An 11,428-nucleotide genomic window follows, 5' to 3' on the forward strand; every position below is an offset into this window, starting at 1 on the left:
TGGGAAAGGGGGTGGGGTGGGGGAGAGATCTGGCTATTAAAACAAAAAAGACCAAACAAAGACAAAACAAAATAATTTTCAGAAAATTAAAATTTTAAATTTCATTTCACTGTTATAAGGGTACAACTCTTGAAACTACACCCGCACACAGAAAGTAGAAAGACAGTTTAGACCTGAAAAAAAATTAAATAATTAATCCGTGGTTACCTCCATGAAACGTATAGGACTTCAAAGAAAACACCCTGGCAAGCATTCAACGGCAAACTTCATTGCAGCCAACCATTCACAACAGGCAAACAAAAACAACACCTTAGTTTCAGTTAGTGCTTTACGGCACTTGCAACACAATAAGGTCATATAAGTGCCGAGGATTAGAGGTGTTACAAGAGAGTAACAAACACACCAAAAAAAAAAAAAAAAAACAATAGATGTTTGATAGGAAAGAAGTAGCAAACCACACCAGAGCACCGGCCAACCACACACACACACACACACACACCCACACACAATTTAAAAAATACAGGAACTCCATCTGCATCAAATCAGAGTGGGGAAAGTTCAGCCAGGCATGGTCTCTATCAAGTTGGCGGACGGAGATAAGGTCAGTGCACAGCGGAACGTTAGGACAACTTTGCCCCGGAAATGATCGTTCAGCGTCAGGGGAGGAGGACTCAGCAATGATCCAGTAATGGACGGCGGCGGGTACATCATTAGCGCCATGACGTGTCTATGAGTGTGAGTGGAGGGAGTAGATTTATGTGTGGGAGGGTTTATGTAAGTAGGGTGTGACAATGAAAGTGACAGTAGCTTTTGTTTCTCAGAATGTGTGTGTGTGCGAGTGTGCGTGTGCGTGTGCGTGTGTGTGTGTGTGTGTGTGTGTGTGTGTGTGTGTGTGTGTGAGAGAGAGAGAGAGAGAGAGAGAGAGAGAGAGAGAGAGAGAGAGAGAGAGAGAGAGAGAGAGAGAGAGAGTGTGTGCCTGGGAATTCGCCAAAGTCCGTGAACTCAGGCACGTATTCATAATTATAGTGAACCTGTTGCGAAACACACACAGACGCACATAGAGGCTTACGCAAAGTTGAAAGTCAAAAAGTAAATCTGAATAAAAAAGAGTTGGGCGAGAGAGAGAGAGAGAGAGAGAGAGAGAGAGAGAGAGAGAGAGAGAATGAGAGAGAGAGAGAGAGAGAGAGAGAGAGAGAGAGAGAGAGAATGAGAGAGAGAGAGAGAGAGAGAGAGAGAGAGAGAGAGAGAGAGAGAGAGAGAGAGAGAGAGAGAGAGAGAGAGAGAGATAGATCTCTGTAACTGCCACAGGTAGCAAGCACACTTAAACAAACGTACAGCTTTCGTATACACGCAGAATGCTCTATTTCTATCCGAGCACATTGCTATCGGCGCATGGCCAGAACATTCACACACTGGTTCAGAATGTTTGCCTATTTACTCGTTCGTGTTTGCGTATTTTCTCAAAGGAAGCCGCGGACAGCTCTCCACCTGAGGGGTTTCTTGAGTTTAATATGAAGCAGCAATCACAGGCAAGAGCTCTGTTTTATTTCCTGAATGTCTTCAGAACAACCCCCTCCCCCACAGCCCTAAAAATGGGAATAAACGCACCAGTGAGCTGATTGTTTACCTGCTACAGACAGCACCTGCTCCCCCCCCCCAATCGTGTCCGTTTGTGGACGTGACGACAGCATTATTCAACTATAATTGGCTTCGTCTCAATCGTCGTTTATGCCACCAGTTACAGTCAGTGCCTGCAGTATTAACAATTTATGCTGTAGATATTGATTAAGGTCCATCCCCATGTTGTTTTAATTTAACCTGAACGCAAAACGTTTAGTATTTCAGAGAAGTAAGTTACAGCTAAAAACTGTATAATTCAAATCAATTATAATATATCAAGGCATGAATCAGCAGTGCGTGACTTGACCAATTAAAAAAACAACAACCCCTACCTGTAAACGCAAGTACTGAGGCACCCGTTCACAAAATACTACCAAAACAGATCTAAATAAAATTCCCCCCCCCCCCCACCAAAACACACTAAAACAGAGCTAGTTTCGGTAAAAATTTTACGGCACTTGAAACACTATATGGTCACATAATTGCCGAAGATTAGAGGTGTTACAAGGAGTAACAAAGGAGGAGAGTTCAGAACAATAGGTGTTCGATAGGGAAAAAAAGGAGCAAACCATACCAGAGCACCCACCAACCACCCATAAACGCAGCTAGTAAAACGTAAAATCATCCCCAAATGCAGCTCACCCCCCCCCCCCCCCCTCTATTTTTCTTTTTTCCATTCTGGACGTGTCAGATTGCAACATCAGCAAGGATCTCAAAATATTTGCCTGGACCACACTCCGCCTGCCCGGAAGACACACACACACATGTGACCAGCAAGCGACACATGCACCTGTCATACTTTTCAACCCCACAGTGTCAGACAGGAATGTCACGCTCACCTCCTATCCCCAGGAGACAAAATAGCCACTGACCACCATGAGCGTGCGCGCCTAGTCATACAGAAACTTACGCCCCAAACTGTTAGTGAATCGACGAGCACGCAAAGAGCTAGGTATATATATATATATATATATATATATTTATGAACGCCACAAACACGCGGGCCAATTTTGAGTTTTAGTAAGAGTTTAAAAAAAAAGTTTTAGACCTAATAAGAGTTTTACGGCACTTGCAACACAATAAGGTCATATAAGTGCAGAAGAATAGAACTGTTACAAGAGAGTAACAAACTTAAAACAGAAGGAGGAGAGATCAGAACGATAGATGTTCGATAGGAAAGAAGTTAAGGAGCAAACCACACCAGAGCACCCGCCAACCATCCACTAGTAAGAGTTTTACGGAATAGCGACACAATAAGGTCGAATAAGTGCCGAAGAATAGAGGTGTCACTAGAGAGTTACAAACACAAAAAAGGAGAGATCAGGACGATTGACGTTCGATAGAAAAGAAAGAGAAAACCACAGCAGAGCATCCACTAACCACCCACGACAAGTTTGAGTAAAGGTGAGGAATCCAAAAAAGACAGATAGTTTTTTAGTTTTAGTACAGGTTTTACGGCCCTCGCAACTGCATAAGGTCATATGAGCGTCAGAATATTAGAGCTGTTACAAGAGAGTAAGAGACAAAAAAATAAAAAAGAAGGGGAGATAAGGACGATATATGCTTGATAGGAAAGAAGAAGCAAACCACACAGGAGCACCCGCCAACCACCCACCAAAAAGACAGACACGCCAAAGCGTTGAATCTTTAACTGAAAACTACGCCATGGTAAGAGAAGAGCACCATCCTATGTTGTATGTCGTACATATATGTTTTACACCTCAATCGACACAATTTAGAACATTTAGGCGGCGGGCTGCTTGCACCCATTCTGTCAAAGCCTGCCTTGGCTGAGTGGGGCATGCCCTAATAAAAAAAGACGGCAATACTCAATAAAACGTCTCACCGGCGGGAATCAAACTCTTGGCTTTGGAGATACAGAGGAACAGTCGTGAAAAGGATAAAGACAGGAAGTCAATAGAGTGGGTGGTTGGCACAGAATGGTGGTTGGCTAATGCACTAGTATGGTTTGCTCTCCTTCTTTACCATCAAGTATCTCTCGTTCTTATCTCTTCTCCTTTTTTGTGTTTGTTACTCGCTTGTAACACCTCTAATATTCGACACTCACATGGCGTAATAGAGTTGCAAGTGCCGTAAAACGTTTACTAAAACTAAATTAAGTCAAAACCACAGGCCATAGCAAAGTCTGAAGTGTCCTTAAAACAATAACATCGTCACGCGAAAACAACAGATACATCGCTATAAAAAAAATATAAAAAACCAACAACAAAAAAAAAACGTTCGCATTCTAAGTACAGTAATGTGACAGGGATGCTTTCAAAGCTATACTCGATAATAATAATAATAACAATAATAATAATAATAATTATTATTATAATAATAATAATAATAATAATAATAATAATAATAATAATAATAATAATAGAAAGATACATCGCATTTATATCTAATGCAAATTCCCGATCAATAACGAGCTCTATGCACTTTACAATCTACCTATCATTACCTCAGTAGACCCGATAGCATAGCATTCTGAAACAATCTCAACTTCCTGGGAAGTGTAGAGTGCAAACTGTCATTTTACAAGAGCTAAAACACTTACATACTCATTAACGGTTTTCCTTGCAGCGAACTCGTGACCCAAGAGGGGTTCCTTATAATGCAGATACGCCTGATCTAAGCTCTAGAAGAGGTACAAATCCATAAGGGTCAAAATTGTTCGCTTGTTTCAGTAAAGAGAAGCGCACCGAGACAAAACAATCATATGGGGCAAAGGGGAGGGGGGGGTAGAACGGATACAGATGCTGACAGAAACAACAAAATAAAACAACAAAAGTGCAAGCTGTTACTGGAGCTCTCCTGCCACCTGCGCGATAAAAATTACTCATTTTAAATCACTTTTAAAGTTCAAATGTGTACATATGTGAATGATAGTATTTTTTGGCCTTTTGTGTTTCATTCATTCCCTTGCTCCTTCCTTTTTTTCTACTCAAATGGGTGTATTTTGACAATACTGGAAAAGTCAACGCCAAAATCTAATCAGTTGAGTAAATTAATGTGCGAGTGTCACACGACACGCCCAGCTGTGATGTTGAATATGTACATCAATAATGAAACAACATTAACCGCTCGCTAATGGACATTTTCTGCTCCGCGTAGCACCAGTGGACAAAGCCAGTAGTTAAAAGATGGGTACATATCACGACCAGCACCGCTGTTTTAATACATGTCATACCAGGAAACAATGTGATCATGTGGGATTTTGAACAAGTCTATGGTGTTAGTGTTAACTGTTAACACCCAGAACCTTCACTGTAGTTCAGGTAATCAAAATTGTCACTGTGGCTCTAATCTCCAAGCTTAAATAAAGAACGGTTATTAAAGACAAAACAGCAGGTCTGTTTAGTCGTTACTTGTTTCTCAACTAAGAGACGACTTTATGAACTCAAAAGTGGTGAACGTTTCCTTTCATAACACGCTGTCATGGAATCCGTGTTCTAGTTTTCTATGAACCGTAAACCTCTGCAGGATGTTTTATAAGATTTTACTGATCAAATAGATTTCAGAATGAACAACCTTTTATTCACACACCGCAATATCACGATACCTACATACGGAACGCGCGTACTACATTCGGTTACTCAGAGACGCAGGTACATTTTCTGTGCGAAATTTTTTAATTGCATATTATTATTCTGGCAAACTGACAGAAAAAAGGACACGTTCCATGAGTAAGGCGTTGTGCACGCTCCGATGCGTCTTATTTGACACGCCTTGAAATTGTTCGAAGGGCAAAAAGGGAAAATAGGGTTGTTGACACATAAAAAAATAACTTTAGGGACGATTTTTAAATGTCCTGTTTATGGCGGACAGGGTATATGCTGCCAGTGCGTTTGTGAAAGAAACTGTTCCTCCTCTCTTTGGCATGTGGTTTGTGAGCAGTAGGGAAAGCATCCGAGCCAACGTGAATGTGTACGCAAAATGTTTTTCTTATTGACAGTGATGCGGTCTTGACAATAGTGTGGAAAACGTGATCTTTGAGTCTTTTTGTAAACGTGGCAGAGAAAAAAAGGACTTTAGGTACAAAAATGTAAAACATGACACAGAAGACTGGAACAATACACTGTGTTCAACTCTTAATACACACACACATAAACACACTAATAAACACTACCAAACAGACGTCCTTACAAAAGCATTTAAAAAACATGAGAAGTAACTCTTTTTAGTGCATGTAAGTGACGGATGGCAAGACAGAAGTATTGACAAACATGTAGGCAAATACGCCCAAGAACAGAGAACAGCAGTGACTCCAGGACCTGTGGTCCCGATCAACAGGCTTGATGAGCCAACGCAAAATAAAATCTCAAAAATTGACTTTTCAGGACGCTCATTTCTGCTACACTAATCCATTCAGCGGTGGGTAATCACCCCTCTACTAGGCCTCTGTGGCTTATATCACGTGATGGAAGGACAACATGTCAACTATGTGAATAGTGGAAAAAAGAAGATAAAATAGATAAGTTGGGCCTTACAACAACAGCCCATGTTTGCATCAGTGATGAAAGAACACAAGTATTTACAAACAAGGGAATAAAATTACAACGCATACAAGTACCTTCTAACCTTCTATTATTGACACCAACAGCTATAAAAACGGGAAGGACTATCTATACAAATGGAATCAACAATAAGATCTGTAACAGCACTACTATAAAATAGCAATAATAACCCCCCCCCCCCCCCAAAAAAAAAAGAGATTAAGCTTAGCATAGGTTTGTGCTTCTGATCTGAGAATAAGAAGAGTCAAACATAACAACAGAATACACAAAACAAGTTAACGATCAAATGGAACAATTGTCATCTAGACAAAAACCACCCTAGGGGCAGTCCATTGATTCACCCTCTTCCACTTTAACAATATATAGTGAAGAAGAAGGAACTCCATCATCCTCCACTCCCTTGGCCGGGGGTAAAAAGGAAAGCATAAGTTGCCCCAAAGGGAGATGGGACACTGGTAGGATCACATTTTTACTTAACCAAATGCGATGAGCTTCACAGCAAGACGAAACCTTTTGTCCATGACAGACAATGAGAACAATACATTAAGACCGGGTCGTTCTCAGAAAGGTGAGACTTCCTCAAAAACGATACTGATAATCTGCAACCAGAAGAAACTTAGTACAGAAATCGGGCCATTCTTTTGTTGAAAACAATCCACGAAATCGTTGAGATGGCACCACTTTAAATTACATAAGCACAGCAAAAGAAAAAAAATATTCCACTTTTTTGTTGTTGCTGAAATTCACTGAGAGGACAAGCTTTGGTATTCGTCTACAGGAAATGCATCCAGGCTGTTTCACTCTCAGTAGGTACCGTCTTCGCGAAACACTCAAACATATAGTTCCTCCCTTCATTGTTGTCCCAGTACTCCATGCCTCCTGCGTTGAAGGAGACTGCGAACTGCAGCCTGCAGCCCGGCACGAAGAACGGTGGCGCCACGATGCTGAAAGAGAAGCGGTCAGTGGGGCCATCGCAAGAGTTCTGGACATAGCTAGCCGCAATGTCATGGAAGGTAGCCCAGTCATTGTGCGTGTAGCGCACACGAACTGACTTGTGGAAGGCGATGTTCGCCACGCGCACAAAGCCCGTGATAGTCACGTCAGTGATAATGGCGTTCTCTAGACAGACTTTCTGACTGGCAACTCTCTGGAAAAAGTTGTCGGACGCCCCTGGCTGGCAGAAGCAGGGACACAAGTACTTGGCACCCACCCCTTTCCGGTCCTCGTTGATACCAGCGCGTAGATCTGCCATGGCAGACGCGGGAATCTTCGGGGGAGACTCCATGTTGAGAACGTGACGCACAGACTCTAAATCAAGGCCCATTGCGTCGGCAAAACGCACTACTTTCTTTCGATGCGGAGTGCCCGGAGGAGTTTTGTTAGTTTTCAGTGATGAAGATTTCCTCAGTGCTACGCGACTGAAGTTGAACTCGTTGTCAGGGTACACTGGGCTATCACTAAACGCAGTTCTAGACGAGGAAGACTCGAGCTTCTGCTCTGCGGCGCCTTCCGAGTCAGCATCGGTGATCTTAATCTTCAGCCCAGAGGTGCCTCTCAGTGGCGAACCGCGGCCTACTGTGGCGAGTCTAGGCTTTGGACTCTCTCCCTCAACCACCTCCTGTGACAAAGCCTCAGCCCTATTCTCCTGGGTGGGCGAGTTGTCTTGAAACATGCTGATCTTAGAGAGGTCCGACGCAGCCCGGCTAATGGCTTCCTCCAGCGACATTTTTCGAGCGGGCCCTCCACTACTCTCATCCTCCAAATCGCCTTCGTCAGGGCTGAGAAACACCGAGTCCTCGCTGACGAAAGTATCATCACTAAAGTCACTAACAGTGGCGGATTTGTCCGGATTGCTGTCCAGGTCATCCATATTAACGAACACACCTTCTTCACTGAAGGCGTCCGAGTCGGGAGACTCGTAACTGTTACCCTTGACGGGCTTCTTCTCCACTGTCTGCACCAACTCACTCTCCATGACTTGTTCAACTTGCTCCAGAATGTTCGTATTCACTTCATTCCCTTTGTTCTCTACCTCTTCTCTGCTTTCAATTTCTTCATCTCCTTTGTTCTCTTCCCTTACCTCTTCTTCATTTTCTTCAACCTGCTCCGTGTCGTCCAGGTCTGAGGAGCTGAGGTCTAGGTCACTTCTGGGAAAGAATGTCTTCCCCTTGCTCCCGAACGGTTTCGGAAAGAGATTTGTGGCTTGGGAGTCTGTGCTGGTGTCCGTCTCCTCCTCGTCATCGATGTCCCTCAGCAACCCCACGTCCTCCCCGTCCGGTACGCGGGAGACCAAATTGACACGACGAAGCGGACAGCCGCCGCCGTCATCGCAGGACACCAAGTCCCCGCCTCCACGGTCCATCTCTGGCGACAGGTGGTCTGGGTTCAACACCAAACTACGAGATTCTGGACGTATTAAGTCCCCGTCGACACTACTTCCCAGGTCAGGGTCACGGTGATGGTCCATAGACTCGTTAGGTGGAGTGTGGAGCAGCGCGCTGAGGCGGGAGGCGACCTTAGCCGCCGGTGACAGAAGTCCGCCTGTGGGGAATACGGAGCCAGGTGACAACGACGACGATGAATGCGGCGACGAGGTCTGCTGCTGCTGTTGTCGAGCCGTGTCTGCAGTTGGGGTGGTGGTCTCGGAAGGGGAAGAAGATGGGTCGTGGGGGTGAGGGAGGGGCTGGGGGAAGAAGGGCGTCGTGGCGGAAGACGACGGCAAATAAAACGGTGACGACGGGATATCCGAGGAGTGACCGAAAAGTAGCGGGTCCGTGTGGTCTAGGTGGGAGTGTGTGTTGTGGTAGTTATAGTGTGTAGCGGTGGGGTGAACACAGCACGATCCGTTCACGCCCTCACAGCGCGGCACCGAAGTGCCAGAAGGAAGAGCAAAATGTTGAGCACACTTGGCGGGGGAATGATGATCTCGTGGCACCCCAAACAACAAACGCCTCTCTTCCTCTTCGGCACTGGCAGCGCGCTCTAACTCCTGCTCGCGTCGGATGCTACGATCTATTTTGGGATTGTGCACGAACCTGGCGCTTACGCTGTACCTGTCCAGGTAGCTCTCTTGCACGTACGACAGGTTCCGCGGCAGCGACACGATAGCGTGCTCCTCCGCTTCGGGGTCAACCGGGTCATTGCACGAGCACGGGCAAAAATACATAATCAGCAGGCGGGAGCCTAGTAGGGCGAGACATGCACTCGCGGGCCGAGACAAGAGCGAGAACCTGAGGGGGTTCCGTTCTTATGCTTCTTCTTCTTCCCAATAACAACAACAACAACAACAGCAACAACAACTACGACGAAGACAATGACGACAACAACAATCTACAGATGACGTCAGACGAGGGACGAAAGGTCAGCGAGTACACAGAGAAACTGTGACGACTACACACAACACGTCAACAACAACGACAAAGACAACAACAACAACAACAACACAAGACCTGTTGTATGGGTTGAAGTGGCCTCTCGAGTATGACGTATGCTCCTGGGGCAACAAGACCGTCTCCTTTTTTTACTCAGATACAGCAAATCCGTATAGACTTTGTTGCAGCTTTATCCCCGGCGCAATCTATCTCTCCTTATATTTTAATGTCTCCGTTATCGTTGCTGGCAGGGGTCTGGTCCTCTAGCAGACGTCCGAGTTTCCTCTCACCACAAAGGACGAAGATTCCTCGTACAAATTCACAGCGCAAGAAACTTGGGCGTTGACCGTCTTACAGGGCAACCTATCTTATCCAAGCTTGTCATCACCTGGAACAAGACAAGAAAAGTAAAACATGCTGTGAACTGGGTCGTCAAACGATGATAGAGATACGTGGATTATGAATAGCACATGAACTAGGGTAAGTCGTGAAGTGTAATGGTGGGTGGTAGAGAGAAAGAGAGAGAAAGAAAGAAAGAAAGAAAGAAAGGAGAGAGAGAGAGAGAGAGAGAGAGAGAGAGAGAGGGAGAGAGAGAGAAAGAGAGAGAGAGAGAGAGAAAGAGAGAGAGAGAGAGAGTGAGAAAGAGAGAGAGACGGATAGACAGACAGACATACAGACAAACAGGGAGAGAGGGGGGGGGGGAGGGAGGGAAGACAGAGAGGGAGAGAAAGGGAGCGGGCGGAGGTGGGGATAGTCACTCCCTTTGAAATTGATCTCATTGTGTTCTGGTTTTTGTTAGAAAGAGGATAATAAATTCAACCCGTAGGCCGTTAGTGAATACCCAGTGTCCTGTTGTCGTCATTCCTTTTGTGGCAGAACAGCACGTTGTAAACTTACGAAGTCCTGATAGCTAAATCATTGAATCGTTGAGTAAAGCAGGACAATGGTGTCTAGGACAGGGATACCGGTGGACAGGAAAAGGGTAGAGATGTTTTTGGATTTTCAACAATAAGACACAGAATCTAATGACAGCAGGCTGTGAGTGTAAGTTTTAAAAAAATAGGCAGAGAAGGAGGAGGGGGAAGAGGAGGAGGAGGAAAAGAAGGATGACGACAACGACGACGACGAAATAAGACAAGGACAAGGAGGACGAGAAAATAAGACAAGGAGAAGGAGGACGAGGGCGAGTGCGAAGAGGCGAGGAAAGATAATGGCATAGGAAAGTAAGTGACACAACGCTCCTACCACGGAGAAGAAGCGGTCGTGCACGTCACAGTACATACAGCAGTGACAGACGCTGGCCACAGTACCGTGACCGTTCTACACACACTAAAAATAGCTGAGTGTGCGGAACACGGCACAATACTGTTTGGCAAGAGAGCTTCTACGTTACTATACAGACTCTTGTTTGGCTCTCTTGGCTTCTTTCAGTGCCAGGAAGAAGATTCGTTCGGCCGGTTAAGTTATAGAAGGCAGTGGTACGTACGTGCCAACCGGACACATAGTACAGAGTAAAAGAATATTTGAAGCTCTCCCCTGAGGGGAAAACAAGAAAAGGCCCGAAAGTAGTAAACAGAAATAGGCCTCAGCATATTGGACTGAGCTTACAAAAACACACACACACAAACACACAAAAGCAAAACAAAAACAAACCACCAAACAACAAGAACTTAAAAAAAGCCAGTCCCTAAATCTTATCTGAGGCGCAGAGTAAACGATTATCACACGCCGAGATAAGCTCTGATGTTTTAAATAGCATAGTCAGCACTTTTTGAGTCAAGCAGTGAAGCAAACCGACAAGGGTGAAAATACATCGTAAGTGCAAGTTGACCATCTTAGCGGCCGGTCAGCAGAAAAAAAAGAAAAAGAAACAGGAAAGGGGGATAGGGAGAGAGGAATCAGAGAAAGTGTGAG

At 44.8% G+C, this 11,428-nt stretch overlaps 1 protein-coding gene across 1 annotated transcript in view; it reads right to left on the bottom strand.

The window, feature by feature from the left end:
• Positions 1-4,525: 4,525 nt before the first annotated feature.
• The window catches only part of LOC101852314 (glycogen-binding subunit 76A), a 23,432-nt gene continuing 16,529 nt past the window's right edge, over positions 4,526-11,428 (bottom strand). The window contains exon 2 of the mRNA XM_005095594.3: positions 4,526-9,902. Coding sequence (XP_005095651.1) covers positions 6,916-9,309 — 2,394 coding nt within the window. The 5' untranslated portion in view covers positions 9,310-9,902 and the 3' untranslated portion in view covers positions 4,526-6,915. The remainder of the gene's footprint in view (positions 9,903-11,428) is intronic.

This window comes from Aplysia californica, unplaced genomic scaffold, assembly GCF_000002075.1.
Source record: "Aplysia californica isolate F4 #8 unplaced genomic scaffold, AplCal3.0 scaffold00108, whole genome shotgun sequence".
In the NCBI taxonomy this organism is placed as follows: Eukaryota; Metazoa; Mollusca; class Gastropoda; order Aplysiida; family Aplysiidae; genus Aplysia; species Aplysia californica.